The 22156-nt window shown below is 46.0% G+C and overlaps 1 protein-coding gene across 8 annotated transcripts in view; it reads right to left on the reverse strand.

Moving 5' to 3' along the window:
* Positions 1-22156, reverse strand: part of ZFYVE1 (zinc finger FYVE-type containing 1) — a 57300-nt gene that overhangs the window by 2768 nt on the left and 32376 nt on the right. For 3 of the 8 annotated variants that reach the window (XM_073895477.1, XM_025869722.2, XM_073895476.1), the window contains exons 5-11: positions 8279-8385; positions 6167-6275; positions 5525-5622; positions 5311-5428; positions 3416-3586; positions 2479-2659; positions 1839-1952 (exon numbers count right to left, since the gene is read on the reverse strand). In XM_073895477.1, the coding sequence (XP_073751578.1) occupies positions 1839-1952; positions 2479-2659; positions 3416-3586; positions 5311-5428; positions 5525-5622; positions 6167-6275; positions 8279-8385 (898 nt within the window). Of the gene's footprint in view, positions 1-1838; positions 1953-2478; positions 2660-3415; positions 3587-5310; positions 5429-5524; positions 5623-6166; positions 6276-8278; positions 8386-9843; positions 10014-13485; positions 13866-15709; positions 15731-22156 lie in introns of those variants that run through there. The other 5 variants (XM_073895479.1, XM_073895478.1, XM_073895480.1 and 2 more) reach the window with 5 other exon arrangements.

Here is a 22156-nt window from a genome sequence, read left to right on the forward strand (position 1 = left end):
TCTGCTTCTCCCTCTGACCCTCTTCCCTCTCGTGCTCTCTCTCATTCTTTCTCTCTCAAATAAAAATCTTTAAAAAAAAATAAAAAGAAAAAAAGAAATAAAAAAAAGAACCACTGGAATAATGATAAAGAAGCCCAGACTCTGGGAGTCAGGATATCTCTTCATTCAAATCCCTGTTCCATTGAGCACGTGCTAATTAGTGGCTGCAGGATCGAGAGAAGTTACCTAACTTCTCAGGGCCTTGGCTTCCTCCTCTTCAACAACCCACATTCAAGAGCGGTTACGGGGATTACAAGAAATAACGTGACATGTCTGACACACTGACCTGGGACCCAACAGCCAGTGAGCACTGCGCAGGTGAGCCGTTGGTGAGCAGAGGTGGCGGGCTCTCTGTGCCGAGGGCAGCGCCACTTCTCCCAGGCAGCCCTGAGAGCGGATGCAACCTGAGCTTCAAGCCTGGGCAAATCTATTCCTACCAAATCTATTCCTTGAGTCAAAAGCTCATCATCTGCTCACCTCTGAGCCACAAGGACGGTAAATCAGATCCAAGTGATTTCCACCACCACCCACCCAGGAGCCTTCAGTCGCTCCCTTGCAATGGGCAGAAACACCCCAGGCCCAGCCAACCGTGCCTAAGCCTTCCACACACACACACTGGAGGGTTTCCCTTCCCCTCCCTCTGATCCTCCTAGTTACAAGTACCCCTCACAACTGGAGGTGAATAAGGATCTTAAATCCTTAATGAGTAACAGCTTGGCTTGGCTGGTGTGGTCGATTAAAGACAGCCACAAACTCTCTGACACTCCTGCCCCCTCCCTCAAATCCAGGCAGGCTTTGTGACTACAGGAGTCTACGGCCGAGGTACCACTTCCAGGCCCAGACCTTCAAGACACTGGTGGCTTCTACCTCCTATCTCTTGGGATATTGGCTCTTAAGAGTCCTGAGCCCCCACGTAAGAAGTCCAACGACCCCTGGAGAAACCATGTAGAGAGGCCTGGAGAACACACGGAGATGGGGTCTACCAAGCCCAGCCTTCCAGGCAGCCCTGCCAAAGTGCCCAGCATGTAAGCAAGGTTGGCTTGGCCCCTTAGGACAGGTCAGGCTGCCGTATTGGAGTATTAGGTGGTAACTCCAGGCAATGCCACCTAGACCGGAATAATTACCCTTCCTGACTCAAAGTTGTGAGACATGATAAAATGGCGGTTGTTTCATGGCACCTGGGAGGCTCAGTCGTTAAGCGTCTGCTTTCGGCTCAGGTCATGATCCCAGGGTCCTGGGATCGAGCCCCACATCGGGCTCCCTGCTCGGCGGGAGGCCTGCTTCTCCCTCTCCCACTCCCCCTGCTTGTGTTCCCTCTCTCACTGTGTCTCTCTCTGTCAAATAAATTAATTAATTAAAAAAAAAATGGTGGCAGGGACGCCCAGGTGGCTCAGTCGGCTAACTGGCTGCCTTCGGCTCAGGACATGATCCCAGGGTCCTGGGATCGAGTCCCACGTTGGGCTCCCTGCTCAGCAGAGAGCCTGCTTCTCCCTCTCCCTCTGCCTGCCACTCTGCCTACCTGTGCTCTTTCTCTCTCTCTGTTAAATAAATAAAAATCTTGAAAAAAAAATGGCGGTTGTTTCAAGTCTTTACATTTTCAGGTAGTTTGTTATGCAGCAATGGATGGTGTAAGAGATGGCCTCCAGGATTAAACACGAAACCACTAAGGTTCAGAAGCAAGCAAATGTAAATTTTCAGTCAACGCCTTGCTGCCCAGCTCAATCTAGGTCAGCAAGCCCCTGACACAATGACAGCCCAGGGCACTCTGAAACCCCTCATCCCACATACACTACACCCACCTAGTGGTATGTCAATGGCTGTCACCACGGCTCCCAAAGTGCTCTGCACGGCCTCGCCCACCTTCCGTGCAATCAGCGTCCCGCCTTCATCATCAGCCTGTGCCTCAGTCACATCTGTAGACAGCAAGAAAGGAAAAGCCATCACCTCTTAGTCATTTCCCCAGTGGAAAACTCAGGGGGCAACCACAGAGCGCTTCTGGATTCTTCTCCCAGGATACCACTGTGCTTCCTGCCCTGCAATGACCACAAGGGTCTGGGCTGTGAGGCAGGTCAGACCCTGACACCAAGTGAGCTCTGGTAGTCCTTGGCCTCAACCCTCTGGAGCTGTTTTATAACCTTCCTTTCAGGGTAAGCCAGAAAGGTTCTAGGAGCGTGACCAAGAACCTTCTCCAGGAAAAAGACCCAGTCTAAGCCATGTCTGGTAAACATAGGACAGGGTGAACCCCCCACCCCCAGGACTTGCACCCCTAGGACTCTGTTAAACAAAGAGCTTAGAGCTTAGAGGACGCCGGCCAGGGCCAGGCAGGCAGCTGCCATCGTTAGAGTGATGGGATTGGAACGGGGCGAGGCATGTGGCAGTCCACTGCGCCAAGGACAGAGGGCCCCCCCGCCCCGCCACAGCTCCTGGGCCCCACGTTACCTAACTGGACATTCCTGGCTTCATAGCAGTTGTCACACACCCGCACAGGCGCAGGGCCCCAGCCCCGCTCCGGCACAGGCCGGGTCTTGGACGAACAGCTGTCACAGAAGCCCTCCCCGCAGGCCCGGCAGTGATGCTTGGTGTCGTTATCTTTAAAGGATGTAGCGCACTTGTTGCAGCTCTGTTCCAAGCCCAAAACAGAGAGGCAGATATTATTCGTTTCTACCAGCCGAGAAAGCCAGCGAGACCCAAGCAGAGGACCCCAGGACCACTGAGAACAGCAGGACCCCGACAGCAGTAATGGAGAGAACCTGGGACCTCCAGTCACACAGAGCACACCCACGGAGGCCCAGCTGTGACCCATTTTCTCCTCTGAGACGTGCCTAGAAAGCCACCTCAAATCTACCTGGCTGAGTCACAGCGTCCTCAGAAAGGACTCTGCTAAGTCTAGCAAGAAGACCAATGAGGAAAAAAAAAAAAACTATGAGAATTCATTTCTTTTCCCATGGCTTCTCAAAAGAGCCTTTGGGAAGGGGGTGAGGAGCAAGCTTCCTGTCCCAAAGTGTGTGGGCCAAAGCTGGGGGCTCCCTTGCTGTGGGCAGAGATTTATGCATCAAGCCACATGACCTCTAAATGCCCCTTTTCCTCCAGATTCTGTTATCTACCACCTCAGACATCTGACCGATAAGAACTAGCCCTTGGAGGCAAAGAAACTATAATCCACCAAAAAGAATAACCGCAGAGTAAGACAAAGAGAAATCAATGGGCAAGAGAACATGGCTGCCTCACGTGCCTCACCCTTTCTAATGCTCTGGGAATGAACCTGACTGAAAGAGAAATCCCATGCCTCCCTCACAGAGCAAGCTTAGGACAGGGCAAAATGGCACCAGCAGAAGGGGCCACGCCAGGGATGCAGGGGCGTCCTGCCGCACCATACCAGGATCTGGGAGTTGGGCCTCCAGTATGCAGGAGCAATCTGGTCTGTCAGCCAGGAAGTCACAGCCTTGGTGGGCCCAAGGCTAAGCTCAGACACTGACTGAGCCATGAAGTTCATCCCGTCCAAGAGGCGCTGGGCAGCATTATTGTTGTCCTTCAGAAATCCATCAGTCTGAAATGAAAATGCAGGCTCCCATCATGCTCCGGGTGAAGGGAGTAAAGGCAAAGGAGGGAGAGGGGGTCTCAGGTGAGTTGTAGACTCATCAATGGCCAACTCAGAAACCACAAACTCCCTGGCAGAGAAGAGTGGGAACAAATCAAGAATGCCTCCGGCTTCTAGGCAGTATCACACCCAACCAGTCATTACTGACTTATTCCCTCAAGGCAACCACAGGACTTGGTGCACAACTGTTCAATTCAGGCCTTACCTGCCCATTAGCAAGATGTGCAATCCAGGAGATATTCGAGTAAAGATGGCACCTCCTTCAGGAAGCCCCCCACCCCACCCCAGGCTGGGTTAGGAGCCCTTCCTCTTGGCTTCCTCTAATACCTGTACATTGTTAAGAATCCTGTTTCCATGTGTAAAGACAGTACCTGTTTATGTATTTGACTCGCTATTAGACTGAGCTCTCTGAAAATAACCTACCTTTTTCATTCTTGTATTTTTAAAGTATCAGGTTCAATTCTGGGCACAAAGTACTCAACCAATACTTGGGCTGACAATAATGACTGAGTGAACGAACAGAAGGGGAGGGACCTGTATCCCCTAATCCCAAGGACCACGAGGAACGTGGCCTAAAAGGGAACGATGGTATCACTGCTTTCTTGGAACAGATCTTACCATGCAGACAGCGGCATTCACAAGAAAGAACACAGATCCAAAAACGAAAGACATTAGTCAGAAAAGGTGTAGTGAGAAAGTCAAGACCACATTAAGTGTTTGGGACAGGATGGCCCGGCCCATCGTGCCCAGAGGGTGGGCTCCGGAAATGAGACCATACCACAGGAGCACATTTTGGTGGGACTGGAAACTGGAGAGAAGAACAAACAAGAAGGAAATCTTCAGTTTTATGGGAGCTATAGGACCCCAGAAAGCTCAAGACGGCTCTGCAGGTAGGCCTGTGGGGCTGACCGGTACCTTTAGGAGTCACCCAGCAAGGGGAACAGCACCAAGTAAGGTAAGTCCCTTCGAGAAAATCACTCGTCTTTTTTCTGCGAAGAGACAAGGTTTGGGGTGTGTTGTGATTTACTGGTAAGAACGAGAGCGCATCACTGCCTCCAGATTTGTTTTTCCAACATCTTGAATTCAAAAGTCAAATTAAAAAATAATAAGGGTCGATAGAAATCCCCCTTCTTAGAATACAGTGCAAGAGAATTTCCCAGAGCAGAGGCTTTCACACATAAAGAATGTCACTATAGCATTTTGATAATAAAAGAAAAATCATAAACAGCATGAATGTTCAAAAAGAAGGGGATGGAGAATCGAACCAGAACATGAGACAGAATGTTCCAGTGACTACAAAGGAGAATCATGAAAAGTGGAAGCAATGTGGAAGTAAAACGGAGGTATGAGAAAAAGCAGGTAAATGGCACGTAAATTATAACTGCATCTATACACACATGCATGTGGAAATGAGAATATGAAAAAATATCTTATTTGCTAAGGCAGTATAACAATAGATCAACATTTAGTTTATTTAAAGTTGTGCTTCTAATATTCAAGCAAGAAGAAATGAAAATAATTAAGGGTCTAGGACAAGAAAGGCCCTCCAGATCCTGCCTCCCTAAACCACCAATATATTAAAATTCAAGGTGAACCTTAATGCTACCCAAGTTCCATTCTCCCCACACACGAATAACTGAACGATACAAGAGGAAAAACGAAGCCGCTCTTACTCCAGGCCACACGTGCACAATCTCCGTCCGGACCACCGTATCCACAGGATCCTGGTTCCCGAACCAGTACTGCCGGCTACGGTAGACCACGCCGCAGTTGGGACATTCGATCACATACCTACATGCAAAGCGAAAAGATACTGTTACCGGGCCAGGTGCCTGGCAGACCGACACACCGACAACCCTCAGCTACGTCGTCGCCATTTAAACTCACCCAGACCAGGCATATTTTGCGAGACCCATCCAGGGGGAGTCCGTGGAAGCAGATGTCTTGGGCACTACGCTGACCTCCTTGCCTCTCTCATAACACGCCTGAAACATGGAGCACTCTGCCAGCTTCTTTTCTGTACACCAGAGCCCCTGGCCGCTTCGTGTCCCTGGCCAGCCCCCTCCCCACAAACCGTATCAGGGTTTGCAGACCCTGAGTTCAGCACATCAGGGGAAGGGCTATTTCTCTAAAAAAGCCAGTGCCCTAGAAGATCACCAACTGAATGTGTACCCATCCCAGGCCCCAAAACGGAGCTGTAATTTACACCCGCCACCGAAAATCCATTAGACTGGGTTCCTGCAGAGCACTCCTGCTCTGAAGAATGAACAGTCAGTGTATATGCCCCTGGCATACAAAGCTCAACAGAATAAGGGAAAACAGGCTGGGAGATAAATCAGTAAATAAATAAATAAACCAAGGGGCCCCAGCAACAGAGGCATGGGAGCTCCTCTGGTTAGAGCTGGGGAGAAGTCCCAGAGATACTGATTTAAACATCAAATACTTCGGGACGCAGCAAAGGGTGGTCCCCTAGTCTTTCCCAAAAGCAGAGCAGGATCAGCAAGCCAGCTGCCAGAGCAGAGCACTCACCTTGCAGGTATAAACTCGGTTGTCATACTGGTGGGAGTATCTGCAGCGGCTCTTGGCTTCATGAGGGACTCCTTCTTTCCCATGATTCATGCTGTTCTTACATCCAGCCCTGAGTGAAGCCCAAAAGCTGACAGTGAGGCGGCTAAAGGAGCCCCGGCACTTACACGGGGGAGTGGGACCCTGAGCCGGACCCAGGGTTATGAACTGGGCCCCGAATCCTGAGCACAGAGGGTGCTGTGTGTGTCTCAGAAATCCACATGCCTCTCTGATACGAGACTCAACAGCACTACAGAAGTGAGGCCACTGTTACCCTTGTGTGCGGAGAAAGGAGAAGAGAGGGAGGACTCTCTTCCTGGAAAACCCACGTGGACGGTCCCACAGAAGGAATGGAGGAGCCAGAAGACACCGCCCTGACAGGAGATAAAACCTGAATGGCACTCAGGAAACCCCAAAATCCAAAAAAGCACAAAATGGGAAGTTTAACCAGAACAGGCTGCCAAGATGTAAAACAAAAACCAACCTCCAAAATTTGGCAATGCATTAAAAGGAGGCTTAGGCTGAACAAGAAAACCTTCCAAACGAACAGTGAGCTCTGCCATCCTGACAACGCAAAAACAAGAGAACAGGACTTTAGAATTTCACCATGATAGAAGGGAAAGCTCTGGAAACCCTGGTGAGGCTGTCAGAATGGAAAAGTGATGATCCAACAGAACCTAAGCCCCTCATGCTGGGCTATGGGGTAAACAAAAAGGAAGGTAAGTCACACTGGCAACTAACATCCCGCTTTCCTCTCCACCATAATCCTTAGCTCTCCCCAGCCCAGACCGTATAATCTAAAAGCAAATCCTTTTTACAGATTCAGAGCCAAGGTGGTGGCAGTTCAGTGCCCAGCAGGTAGCCTGCATACAGGGTTCAACGCAGAAAGACCGTTCACAACAAAAGGCTCAGGTCTCCTCCTCTAGAGGGATACACGTGGAGGATGTGGGGCAGTGGTCCTGATGGGTGTGAAGACAATTCAATGGTGAAGAGGACGGCGGGGTGGGGACCCAGAGACTGTGATCTCACCGACACACTGCATTCAAGTCCCCTGAGCTCTATCCGACAAGTCACCAGACTGTGATTTAATAGCCGTCAACAGCTCAAATTAATCCAGGGATCCTCAAAGTGTGGCCCCAATCAGAAACATCAGCATTACCTGGGAGCTTATCAGAAATGCAAATTCTCAGGCCCTACATCAGACCTATTGAATCGGAAACTGGGGGGGCAAGGCCCAACAACGTATTTTAACATGTCCATCGGGTTTTTCTGACGAATGACCAAATGTGAGAATCGCGGCTCCAAGACCCCTGGAACAAAGTGCGGTCAACAGACGGGGCAGCACCACATCACCCGGGAGCTTGTCAGAAATGCACAATCTCACCCAGGCCGCTGATGCAGAATTTGCATTCTAACAAAACCCCAAGGTGCTGCACACACAGATTACAGTTTGAGGAGCACTGCCCTAACTCAATGTTCTCAACACATCAGAATCATCTGAGGACCCCTTCAAACGCACCAACACGAAGGGCCCCACCCCAGCTCTGTTAAGTGAGCATCCTTGGAGGTGAGGTCGAGGCCTTGACAACTTTGAAAGCTCCCTGGAGAATTCTAATGTGCTCTCAGAGTCTGCCCTCACAGTGAAAAGAATCAACCAGGACTGACACCTACTACCACAGAGCTTTGTACACACAAGGCTGGCAAATGTGAGTTAATAAGCAAGCGGAACGACTACAACGAAAAGCCTTGGGAGGAGAAACGTAGAAAAACAAAGCAACCTAACGTTTTCTGTAGTAAAAACCTGTCCAAGCCAGAAGCCAGCCAATTTCACATCTAAACCAGTTCGGACTCGTCAGAGGACTCTTCACAGCCATGTATCCTAGAATCCCTTACAACCTCAAAGTGTGGTCCCCCGACCACCAGGATTCACCTGGGAACTTGCTGGAAATACACCTTCTCAAACCCCAACCCACCCTTAATTCAGAATCTGGAATTTAACCAGACCCTAGGGGACCTGCACGCACGCTGAAGTCTGAAGTCTGTGTCTCTTTGCCCGAGATGGCCAGCCTCACTTACCCACAGCTGAGGCACAAGGAGGAGCAGGTGAAGTATTCATCTGGGAAAAAGGAGCTGTGCGCCATCTGGTCATCGGGAATCTCACCGCTGAAGCGGTCACTCAGTGCCTGCCGAGGAGGGAAGGCGACACATGAAGGCACTTGGCAGAGAGTCCCCTCAGGGGACTTGAATGCAGTGTGTCGGTGAGATCACAGTCTCTGGGTCCCCAGAAGCTCTGGCCCTTCCGCTACTTGCCTTTCTAAGTTCCCCTCGTCACTGGCTTACTTCTTACAGTCCCCACTGCTGGAAGAGGCAACCCAGTGACTTCGGCTCCTTACCTTCTTGGCCCAACCTGCACCCATCCTTGCCACAGGAAACCTCAGAAGAACCAGCCCATTCCCCCGGAGGTCAGAAGGAACCAGCAATGTTACTGTGCTCTCTTAATTACCCTGGAAGTTACAAACATCTCACACACTCAGTCTTTCATGCAAAACCACCACAGATACTGACTCATGCCCATTTCATCCTTTGAAGCTGGAACCAAGAAACGGAGACCCGAGAAGAGGCCTCGGTCTTTAAGTCAGAGAGAGGCAGAGCTAAGTGGTGAGCTGGGAGTTCCCTGGGCTTCCATCCCAGTTCTAACCACGGGCGCTCTTTTGGAGTTTACTAGGCCACAGAACTAGCTTGATGTAGAAAAAAAGTCATCAGCCAAAAAACAAGGAAGAATTATTGTAGTGTTTGGCAGGCTTTTATCAACAACAGTAACCTAAAACACAGCAAATGGCCAAAATAAATGCCGAGAAGAAAGATAAAGTCTTTGCAAAAGCAAACTGAAAATTTTATGTTGAAAGGTAGCTTCCACGTCTAGTCCTCTGTTTTCACTCACTACTTTACACACAAAGTATCCTTCAGGCTGATTTCTTCCCCCCAGGCCCTTACTCATATGCAGTGGGGAAAAGTTATATAAATTCAACAGAAATGGCCTTTTCAGGCTTTAAAAATCATCATATGCATGCAGCTCCCAGCTTCCAAGTTTCAATCTCCCGTTCTGAGGCAGCCACGCACTATTCAGGGGGAAAAGTGGCCTACAACAAAAAGACAAGATGTTACTTCCTTTAGTAAAAAGGCAAAAGAAAATCTAAGAGGAGGGGTGCCTGGGTGGCTCAGCCGGTTGGCTGTCTGCCTTCGGCTCAGGTCATGGCCCCAGGGTCCTGGGATCGAGTCCCGCATCGGGCTCCCTGCTCAGCGGGGAGTCTGCTTCTCCCTCTGCCTCTGACTCTCCACCTGCTGTGCTCGCTCTCTCTAAAATAAATAAATAAAATCTTTAAAAAAAGAAAAAGAAAATTTAAGAGGAGATTTGGGAAAAGGGCAGATTTGGTTTTAAACCTAGGTTCTCAAGCTCTGAAGGGAATTTCACTTAAATGGGAACTTGTTAAAGTTCCTTTTCCTTTTCTCAGTGAAATCATAATATCCCAAGTTGCAAACTCAAGTGCTGACAAAGGCACCTGAAGTCAATGTTGAGTCAGGTCAGGTGTAAGACAGGAGGAGTGGCAAGAAGTGTGTCAAAGTGAGGGTGCATGACTCACCCAGGCACGTTCCAACAGCTTCTGCGTGGATCACACTTGGGATCTGCCAGCCATGGCCGAGCAGGTCGCAATCCTTGACTCAGACCAACAAAAAAGGTCTGACAAATAATATATATAAGTCCTGTCCTCTTAGGGGTATTTTGTGAGGAGTAACCTAGGAAAACACTGAGCTTTGAGAGAGAGGACACAAATTAATTTAAATATGAATATTAATAATAATCAAAAGTAGAATCACTCACTAGCCTACACTGCCCTCCTCTGTCCTTTTTTTTTTTCTTTTAAGATTTCATTTATTTATTTGAGAGAGACACAGCGAGAGGGAACACAAGCAGGGGGAGTGGGAGAGGGAGAAGCAGGCTTCCCGCCGAGCAGGGAGCCCGATGCGGGGCTCGATCCCGGGACCCTGGGATCATGACCCAAGCCAAAGGCAGATGCTTAAGGACTGAGCCACCCAGGCGCCCCTTTTTTTTTTAAGGTTGATTTATTTATGTGAGAGCACACGCGCGAGGGTGGGTGTGGAGGGGCAGAGGATAAGGGAGAGAGAGAAACTCAAGCAGATTCAGCGCTGAGCTCAGAGCCCCATGCAGGGCCCGATCTCACGACCCTGAGATAAGACCTGAGCTGAAACCAAAAGCTGGAAGCTTTAACAGACTGTGCCACCCAGGTGCCCCATCCTACTTCTAAATAACCTATCCCACCAGGATTTTTTTTGGTCTCACCTCTTCCACGAAGCCTTCCCAACCACTCTAGACATACCACACTCTGCCTTCTCTGAACACCAGCTATATTCAATACCTGAAGTACATATTGAGTAATTGGGCGATGATGCAAAGTTATGGCCCAGTTGTATGGATATTACCTCCCAGACAAGATCACACATGCTGTGAAAGTCGTCTCCTTTGTATCCTCCACTGCTCCTAGCCAAGGTCCTAACAGGTTCTCAACTAGGACCTCTGGAATGAAGTGGCCCAGCACCAAGCCCCATGTGCACACCAACCCCGCCCTCCCCTCCTCACCTTGGCCCTGCCTCTGTGCCAGGCTTCATCCCATGTCCACAGACCCTCTCAAATTTAAGGCTAGCTGCTCCCTGATTGGCCAAATTACTGAGAACTCTTAAGGCTGTATTTCTCAAACAGGCAGGTGCATAGCTGTCTGGGACTGGCTGGTGGGAAAATAGAGCATTATCTTCCTAATGCATCAATTTACTGAAAGATTAGGGGAGGAAGTTTGATAGAGATAAAGCAGACATGGGTACAGTATGAAACTGAATGGACAATCTGCATAAACAAAACATAAGGAGCGCCTGGGGGGCTCAGTCGTTAGGCGTCTGCCTTCGGCTCAGGTCATGATCCCAGGGTCCTGGGATTGAGCCCCGCATCCGGCTCCCTGCTCAGCAGGAAGCCTGCTTCTCCCTCTCCCACTCCCCCTGCTTGTGTTCCCTCTCTCGCTGTCTCTCTCTCTGTCAAATAAATAAAATCTTTAAGAAAATAAATAAACAAGAACCCCCAGTCATTTCAGCTTGTCGCTGGTGGGTCTGCCCCTTTCTGCTTCTATCTCCTTATCTATAACAAGCGGCTGCTTAGGAGTACCTTCCTCAGTAGGCGTCTTCACGGATTACACGGTCAAGATCAATGGAACGTACACATGAAGAGCACGTGGCATAAATTAAGAGCTCAGAAAACATTCACTGCCATTATTAACCATCATTTTTATTGTTTTTTTTATGCTGCTAATTTTCTTATTTTCTTCCTTAGATACCCTCCTACCTAATCCAGGTAATGCAGGGGTCTCGCTCCTTTCCATCCTTTCCATGATAGCTCACCAGTCATCACAGCTGCTTGCATTTGCTGGTGAACATTTTATTTTATTATTTTAATAAGTTCTACACCCAACGTGGGGCTTGAACTCAGTGGGCAAATATTTAGCTGCAAAAAGATGCTTATGTATCAGGGTGCCTGGGTGGCACAGGCTCTCTCTCTCTCTCTGAAAATAAATAAATCTTGGGACGCCTGGGTGGCTCAGTCGGTTAAGCATCTGCCTTCGGCTCAGGTCATGATCTCAAGGTCCTGGGAATGAGTCCGGCATTGGGCTCCCTGCTCAGCGGGGGGCCTGCTTCTCCCTCTGCCTGCCACTCCCCCTGCTTGTGCACGTGCAAGCTCTCTCTCTCTCTCTGACAAATACATATTTAAAAAAATAAAAATAATTGCTTCTCGGCCTTTTGGCTAAGATCAAGTGTAAAAAATATAAAAATAGGGCGCCTGGGTGGCTCAGATAGTTAAGCATCTGCCTTCGGCTCAGGTCATGTTCCCAGGGTCCTGAGATCGAGCCCCACATCGGGCTCCCTGCTCAATGGGAAGCCTGCTTCTCCCTCTCCCACTCCCCCTGCTTGTGTTCCCTCTCTCGATATGTCTGTCTCTGTCAAATAAATAAATAAAATCTTTAAAAAAAAAAATAAAAATAAATCTTTTTTTAAAAAAAGATGCTTATGTATCTAATGGGAAAACAGAGGAAGGGAAAACAGAGATCACTAAGGAATGTAAAAGCTACTAAAGAGGTATAGGGGAAACCAAAAAAAGAATATTTTTAGCCCCAGGGTTTTTTCTTTTAAACAGGTAACTGAAAGGATAACCTAAGTACTAGTTGCCCTTAGGGAACATATCAAATTTGGCATGCGTTCACTAGGGCTGAAATCAGGGGCGATGGCACTCCCCAGCAAATATACAACTGCAGCCCAGGAAACGTGGCAGCACAAGGTTCTTTCTGTTCCAAGTGGCCTGGCTCACTTCTCTGAAAGTTCTCCAGAAAAATGGCAGCAATGGGCGCCTGGGTGGCTCAGTTGGTTAAGCGACTGCCTTCGGCTCAGGTCATGATCCTGGAGTCCCAGGATCGAGTCCCACATCGGGCTCCCTGCTCAGCAGGGAGTCTGCTTCTCCCTCTGACCCTCTTCCCTCTCGTGCTCTCTATCTCTCATTCTCTCTCTCAAATAAATAAATAAAATCTTTAAAAAAAAAAAAGAAAGAAAAATGGCAGCAAGGATCTCAAAGCTTGGCATGGAACAATCTGCAGGCTGATTTCCATGGAGCATGTGCCCACAGAACCTCCACTGTCACCTGCCCTAGAGAAATTAACTGCTGGCTTGTGCTGCCCAGGGCAGCCATAATCTCTTATGACATCAGAAAGAGAACTCCCCGGCTAGCCAGCCTCCTCACTCAGACGCTGGTCACCTGACCTCTCACCCGCTGGGTAACACAATAAGCATCTCACCTCCCTCACAAGTCTATGAAGAGCTGGCAGCTGGTCATGAATCAGACCCTAACAAGCTTCAGGAGGACTGACATCAATCAAGAGTAGGGGAATATAACAGAACTGTTTACAAAAAAAATTCTGATGTTAGCGTGTTTTAGATACAAGGGTAAAGAGAAACTACCCTCCTTCTTCTATAGCCTGATTATTCCTTTCCAATGTAGACACTGCCACCTAAGCCACACACTTTGTCTTTCAAAAATTCCAAAACCTCAGGGGCGCCTGGCTGGCTCAGTCGGTAAAGCACGGACTCTTGATCTCGGGGTATGGGTTCGAGCCCAATGTTAGGTGTAGAGATTACTTAAAAATAAAATCTTTAAGAAAAAAAAAATTCCAAACCTCACATCATCCCAGGTTTTCTTGGGCTCTCCTCCTCCTGAGGCCCCAGGCTGTTAGAGGAAGGCAGGGAGACCTCTCTGGAGAAAGCTAGGGAAAGCATTTGAAGCAACTCTAGAAAAGGTTGCCTGGAGACCAGATGATCTTGAACTTTAGTCACCTTGGCAACAGTATGGCCCTTTCTATTGAACCTGTAAGGTTTAGTCCCAGTCATCAAGGGCTAGCAGGGAATTTTCTGATTCAAAATGGAGACTCTTATGTAATCACTGATGCCACCTCTCCCCACAAAATATAATAACTTTATAAATAGATACTTCCTGATGTGACAGAACTGGAAAGTCAGAGTTTCTACATTTAGAGATCAGAGACTAAAAAAGACTATAATATAAAACCTATACAAATTCAACTATAAAATGGTTCTCTCACATATTCAGAACTGTAAATACAGACAACAGTTAATTCAATATTCAATTCCCTTATTCAATAGAAACCTGAGCAGCTCTCTAAACAGATTTACCTGCTCAGTGAGGGTACACTCTACTGGTAGTTTTCTGAGCTATTGCTCCCATGGAACCTGAGCAAAGCACTGAGTGGTCAAGAAGTGGGAAATAATCCTGCTAGAAAAGAGGGATTGGAGCCTGGACCACACCGTGGCCAACTGGCAAAAGAATGATCAGGTCAGCATGATACACCAGGAAACAACTGAGCAGGCCACTAGAGAAGAGGCCTGCAGACCTCTCTCTTGCATACATTCTGCAAAGTCTTCCCTCCTCATCAACACATTTCCTATTCAATAATGAACATGAAAAGTAGCACTTGGGCTCCCTCTGAATCCAACAGTGCTATATGAATCAGGTGGAACCTCATAAGTAAGATACAGCTAATAACTTTTTTAATGTATACTAATGGCATTAAGGAGGTTTTTTTTTAAGATTTTATTTATTTGAGAGAGAGAGAGAGAACAGAGGCAGAGAGAGAGGGAGAAGCAGGCTCCCCGCTGAGCAGGGAGCCCGATGTGGGGCTCAATCCCAGAACCCTGAGATTACCTGAGCGGAAAGCAGACACTCAACTGACTGTGCCACCCAGGTGCCCCAAGAATACCGTATGTTTTATGTACTACTATAGAAAGATGACCAAGATGCATAATTAAGTGAAAAAAAAGCAAGTTGTAGAACAGTAGGAATCATATGATCCCATTTAGGGAGAAAAATATATACATCACATACATATGTATGCACTTATGTAGGATTAAAAATTTCTAGAAGCATATACAAGTATTAACAATGGTTATGATGGGGGTGGGGAGGGACCTTAACTTGAACCTTACACATTTCTGTACTATTTGAATTGTTTATCATGAACACATACTGCTTTTAGAAATTAAAGAATGACTTTTTAAACATTAAAATAACCAAACAAATACAATTTATGGGAATATCCTTTCAAGAGGCAACTGGCAATATGTTTCGGGAACCTTTAAAGATGGCTGCACCCAGTGACCTTCTTAGAAGTAGAATAACACTGAGAAGAAATATATAGCACTGGGTTAAAAGCATAAACTTGGGGCGCCTGGGTGGCTCAGTTGGTTAAGCGACTGCCTTCGGCTCGGGTCATGATCCTGGAATCCCGGGATCGAGTCCCGCATCGGGCTCCCTGCTCGGCAGGGAGTCTGCTTCTCCCTCTGACCCTCCCCCCTCTCATGCTTTCTCTCTCTCTCTCTCATTCTCTCTCTCAAATAAATAAATAAAATCTTAAAAAAAAAAAAAAAAAGCATAAACTTGTTGCCAGACTAGCTGGTTCAAATTCTCCACCACTTACTACGTGAGTCATATTAGGCAAATTAATTAACTTCTCTGTGCCTCCACGTCTTTACCTCATCAAGCTGGCATGAGCATGAAGTGATTTCACTCCATGCGCAGTGCATAGTACACGGTGTACAGTAAGCACTCCAACATCAGTCCAAAATAGTACTAGGAGCTGTAACTGATCCTAAGGAAATAGGCAGAATGTGGACCATTCCTTTAAATACATGGAAACTATAAGCAGGAAAAAATGAAAACCACTACTAAAAACAAGGGCAAAATTAAATGTAAAAAATGATCCATCCACATAAAAAGCATACAGCTACTTTAAAGACATATTTTCATAATATTTAATGGTGTGGGGAACAAATACTAGGCTTCAATGTTCCATGAGAAAAGCAAAGTATGTAACTGCACATACATACACTAAGACCCCAATTCTCTCTTTAGTAGCAGGGGGCGCCTGGGTGGCTCAGTCGGTTAAGCATCTGCCTTCGACTCAGGTCATGACCTCAGGGTCCTGGGACAGAGCCTCCCTGCTCAGTGGGGAGCCTGCTTCTCCCTCTCCTGCTCCCCCTGATTGTACGCTCGCTCTGTCAAATAAATATATAAAATCTTTTTAAAAAATTAAAATAAAAATAAAATTAAGTAGCAAAGAATCACTTAACACCATTTATCCATTTTTTACATACTTAATTTGCATTATTTTGCCATTACAAAGAAAGCTGCTATTCATATCCTCATAAAGGTCTCCCTGTTTTCCAGTGGAAGAGTTTCTCTAAGGCAAATTCCTAGAAATGATATGGCTAGAATATATATTAGGAATATCTTCACCTACACTAGATATTTCTGAATGGCATTTCAAAGTGGTTGTACTGATTTGAACTTCAACTGGCAGTCTGTAAGGTTTACATCGCTTCACATCCTTTTTAAAATTTTATTGCCAGACTTATCACTGTCTGCCCTCCTAATGTTGTGGTTTTCATTTGCATTTCTTTGATTACTAGAGAGTTGAGATTTCTTCATTTGTGCATCACGGTTTTGATCACCTCTTAGGTGATGTGTCTCTCCATTTTCCCAAAAGCTTATGTACTTTTTCCTGACCATATTCCTGTATATTTTATCTAAAATAAAGAGAAAATCATATTGAAAAAAAAATTACATTTATCATATTAGAACATAGCCCTGGCCTTCACAAAGTGGTTTTACTCAGTGAGTTAGTGAGGAATTGGACAAGGCTAAAAATACCAGAAAGAAAAAACTGGAAGCAGGAAGCCAAACAAATTAGTCTGACACTGATAATTTATCTGTTTACGCCAATCCCCACTCTTCTGTTCCAAAAAGAATTCAAAGTTCCTTGTAGAAATAAATACAACGTAAAGCCAAATAAAATCAATGAAGAAAAGACAGCCATTCTATTACACATTGCTATGAACTATGAAAACTTCAGTTAGTGTGTCTTAACAGCTATAAAAACTCTAGTAGGGGCGCCTGAGTGGCTCAGTTGGTTAAGTGACTGCCTTCGGCTCAGGTCATGATCCTGGAGTCCGGGGATCGAGTCCCGCATCAGACTCCCTGCTAAGCAGGGAGTCTGCTTCTCCCTCGGACCCTCCCCCCTCTCATGCTCTCTCTCTATCCCATTCTCTCTCTCAAATAAATAAATAAGATCTTAAAAAAAAATAAAAATAAAAACTTTAGTGGGTCAATTTGCCTAATGCACACCTTACAAGTAGCTTTCTATTAGAACGATAATCGGAAAATTAACAAACTTCTAATTTAAAGAAGAGATTAAAAGCAAAACAACAACCAAAAAAGATAAAATCAAATTTTTCAAGGATTTCAGTAAGTTGCAAACACCCCACAATTCCCTGGGGAGAGCCAAAAACACGTGAGTTTTGAAACCGGTAACTCCTTCCCACGGACAGAAGCAGCAGGTCCTGCATCCCAGTCTCTACCCCAGAGAACAGAACTAAATATAAGGTCCAGGTGAAACTCTTCAGACACCAGTTACCACGAATCATTACAACTCCAGCTGACCAGGCTCAGTGTATTTACAGAAAACTTCCTGACTCATACCACCTCATAAGCATAGTGTAACTATTTTTCTCAAAATTGCCTAACAAACTGGCCTGGAGTAGGACATCCAAGTCCCCTGAGGGTAAAATCCCTGAGCGCTAATTACTGCTTACAGCACTCAGTGTCCCTGACAGTCTAATTTAAACATTAAGCTGGGTTAGCTTAGAGAAAACCTAAGGAACTCTAGAACCCAGCCATTGACCTCATCATTAAAATTTATACTGATCAGATTCACAGCCCTTCGTATACCACGGTATGGCCTAAGCCTCTCTTGAGGATGTCTGCAATACCTGAGTGTAATCCTCCACTTAAGCCATTTCAAGGACATACGCCAGTACATCTAAGTAGACCTTAACCTCAAATCTAATTAAAAGTATTTCATGAATTATTCAAATACAATCATTTTTCAGTTTTTTCCTTAATATTCTCCACACTAACAACATGTACTGAACATTTACTATATACCACGTACTTTGTTTCTTCGAGTGTGCTGTTCTATTTGATCCTCAGCTCAACTTCATTAGGAACATTCTTTTATTATTCCTATTTTACAGATGAGGAAAACGGTTTGAAGAAGTACTAGGAGGACAAAGGTTATTGTCTATCTTGTTCTCCACTGTACTTCCAGCACCTCAAACTCTACCTGACACATGGATGCACTCTTTTATTTGTTGAATGAATGAACCAACGAACAAATAAATTAAGTTGCCAAGACCAAGCCGCTGGTAAGTAGAACTGGGATTCCAACACAAGTCTGTCTAACTCCAGAACCCAAGCTTTTAACCATTGTCTTTACTCCACTGAGGCTGCTAAAACAAAATACCACAGACCGGATAGCTTCTAAACAACAGAAATGTATTTCTCACAAATCTGGAAGCTGGAAGCCCAAGATCTGGATGCCAGCAAGGTCAGGTTCTGGTGAGGACCTGCCTCCCTGGTTCACAGATGGTGGCTCTGTACTGTATCCTGCTTGGTGGATGGGGCAAGGGAGCTCTCTGGGGCTTCTTTCCAAGGGCATTAATCTCATTCGTGAGGGCTCCATCCTCATGACCCAATCACCTCCCAAAGGCCCACAGATATCACCCCATTGGGCATTAGGGTTTCAACATATGAATTTTGGGAGGACACAAACATCCGGCCTAAAGCAACCACAATGCAAAAACTACAAACTTTGCTTAAAGGGTAACTTTTCATTTTGAGGGGCGCCTGGGGGGCTCAGTCGTTAAGCGTCTCCCGGGGTCCTGGGATCAAGCCCCACATCGGGTCCCTGCTCCCTCTCCCTCTGCTGCTCCCCATGCCTGTGCTCTCTCTCAAACAAATTAAAAAAAGAAACTTTTCCTTTTGATATAATTTCAAACATGTAGAAGAGTCGCAAGAATGGTACAAGGAACTCTGATCCGCAATTTACCCAGATTCACAAACTGTCTACATTGTATCCCACTACAAACCTTTTAAAAAACTCAATGGACTGAGCAAATCCGCATATGCCCGAAGTCTGCTCCTGTGGATGCCAGAGCCTGCCTCATCTGTCTCCTAGTCCTCAGGGCATCCTCACATCCCTAGCTCCAATTCTGCCAACATTTCCCAGCCTCTCTCCAGATCCCACCCACCCAGCACTGCCCCAAAGGCCCTGCTCCCTTCCTGCCCCTCTGTCCTACACCCGCAGGCATGGTAACACAGAGCTGTGCACGAAGTAAACTGTAAAAAGGAAGCTGTATATAAAGAATGCTAAAGTAAATATGTACATAGTAAAGATCAGAGACTGTTGAAGTAAAATCCCTGAAATACTAAAAATGGGCAAAACAGAAAAAAAGACACCAAATAAGCAAAAGTACTTAAATAGGATTCCATGTCCAGTTATATGAAATGACAGAAATGTGATATTCACTGTGTATGAGTATATTTTTATATATGCACATATATATTTATATTTATACACACACACACGCTTTTGACACAATCTACTTCAAGAGAATATAACCTAGAAAAATACAGAAAGAGCTTTTATGATATTTAGTTGTGTTTTTTTTTTTTTAAGATTTTATTTATTTGACAGAGAGAGAGAGAGAGACAGCGAAGAGAGGGCACACAAGCAGGGGGGAGTGGGAGAGGGAGAAGCAGATTTTCCGCCGAGCAGGGAGCCCAATGCGGGGCTCGATCCCAGAACCCTGGGATCATGACCTGAGCCAAAGGCAGACACTTAACGACTCAGCCACCCAGGTCCCCCGTGGTATTTTTTTAAGATTTTATTTATTTATTTGAGAGAGAGAATGAGAGATAGAGAGCACGAGAGGGAAGAGGGTCAGAGGGAGAAGCAGACTCCCTGCTGAGCAGGGAGCCCGATGTGGGACTCGATCCCGGGACTCCAGGATTATGACCTGAGCCGAAGGCAGTCGCTTAACCAACTGAGCCACCCAGGCGCCCCCATGGTATTATTTTTAATAGAGAAATTTTACTTATAATCTCTTATCCAACAACTGTTATTTTGGTATGTTGAGACAAAGAAATATTGTGCAGTTATAAAAACCATATAATAATATAGTAAAATGTTGCGGTCCCTGGGTGGCTCAGTTAAGTGTCTTGACACTTGATATCAGCTCAGATCATGATCTCATGGTAGTGAGACAAGAGTACTGCATTGGGCTGCATCGGGTGTGGAGCTTGCTTAAGATCCCCTCTCTCCCTCTCTCTCTCTCTCCTTCTGCCCCTCCCCCGCTCACTCTCACCCTAAAAACATAATACAGTAAAATGTTTATGAAGTTTAAGGGGGAAAGGATTACAAGTTTACATCTATAATGTGATAACAAGCTCTATGTATATATTTTTTAACACACAGAACACACACTATAAGAGCACATATTAAAATGCTACCAATGGCTATCCCCAGGTGGGATTGTAGTTGGTTCTTGTTTTCATTGCTGTAACTCCACTATAGTATCCAACGTTTTCTACGCTTAACATGTATTCCTAACACAAGCCAGAGGATATGAATTTAGACAAACACAATATAAACGGATCACTGAACAAACTGTCCTAAACTTAGAATTCTTATTCCCACAATGGTATCAACAACTTTGACATTCCTTTTGGGAAGTCTTTTCCCAGCTTTTACTGGGCCCAGGGAATGCTTTGATCAATGCACTGTGATAAGACATCAAGATTTCACTGAGACTACCTAGTCAATTCTAAAATGGCAATTTTCAATAATGGAAAATACTTTTTAGGTCATACTTTTCGATTATCCCATTCTCTGCCCCACCACCACCACTACCACTGTTTTAGTGATTTCTTACCGGTTGATGCCACAATGATGTAGGCATGGCAGAGTAGCCATACTGCTACTGGAGTGAAGTGATACTACCTAGCACAGTGATCCCACCTACCCAGATACTTGTGAGGCCTAAGATGCGATCTGATAACGAAGGAGCAACAGTTTAACCCTTGAGGGCCCCAGACAGGTTATACAGCATCTGCTGTGGTTGGTGGGCTTGCAGCTCACCCAGACGGCAGGGTCTCTGTTACAAAGACAGAAGCACCAACCATCAGGGTGGGGAAACAAGGGGCGCCTAGGTGGCTCAGTCGTTAGGCATCTGCCTTCAGCTCGGGTCATGGTCCCAGGGTCCTGGGATCAAGCCCCGCATCGGGCTCCCTGCTCGGCGGGAAGCCTGCTTCTCCCTCTCCCGCTCCCTCGCTTGTGTTCCTGCTCTCGCTAACTCCCTGTCAAATTAAAAAAAAAAAAAAAAATCTTTAAAAAAAAAAAAGGATGGGGAAACAAAATCCTTAGAAGCAGGGTACTTTATAACAGGATTTTACTGTATCATCAAAACAATACATTGACAGTACTGCTGAGATACACAAGAAAAACAATTCGCCTGATTGTAAAGGACAAAGATACAATGCTTAGAGATGTTTCCCAAAAGATAGGCCTCACATCACTGGTGTTTACAAGATGAATTTTAGGGGCACGGGACAGGATTGTAGGTGATACAGTAAACAGCATCAAGTTCCACAGAAGAAATTACTCCTGTTTAAATTCATTTTCAAAATTTCAGATTCTGTTAAAAGAGAAAGTCTCAGGTAACAGCATTATCTTTATCATCTCCTGAACATTTGCTAATCCCCCTAAAAACAAGCCCCAGTCTCAGAACCTTCCATGAATGACAGTCCCTAGAGAGGAAATAATATGTTATTATATTTGTTGAGAGGCAGGAGATTCTTCCTGGTTATAAGGAGCTCTAGAGTAAACCAGCCAGAGCTGCTACTTAGTAACTGTGTGTAACAAATCGCTTTACCTCCCTGTGTCTCAGTCTCCTCATCTGCAAAATGAGGATGGGTAACAGTACTTAACACATGCAGCTGGTGTAAGGATTTTTTTTTTTTTTTTTTAAGATTTTATTTTTAAGGGCACCTGTGTGGCTCAGTCATTGAGCGTCTGCCTTCGGCTCAGGTCACGGTCCCAGGGTCCTGGGATCGAGCCCAGTGTCGGGCTCCCTGCTCAGCGGGAAGCCTGCTTCTCCCTCTCCCACTCCCCCCGCTTGTGTTCCCTCTCTCGCTGTGTCTCTCTCTCTGTCAAATAAATAAGTAACACCAAAAAAAAAAAAAAAAGATTTTATTTTTAAGTCATTTCTACACCCAATATGGGGCTTGAACCTACAACCCCGAGATCAACAGTTGCATGCTCTACTGACTGAGCCAACCAAGCCCACTGGTGGTGTAAGGAGGATTAAATGAACGAATTCATACAGAGTCCCCTGAACACTGGTATATAATAAACAGCAATTTTTGTTATCGTGTGT

Source organism: Callorhinus ursinus, unplaced genomic scaffold, assembly GCF_003265705.2.
Source record: "Callorhinus ursinus isolate GAN/ISIS: 27379988/994484 unplaced genomic scaffold, GSC_fseal_2.0 scaffold8, whole genome shotgun sequence".
NCBI lineage: Eukaryota > Metazoa > Chordata > Mammalia > Carnivora > Otariidae > Callorhinus > Callorhinus ursinus.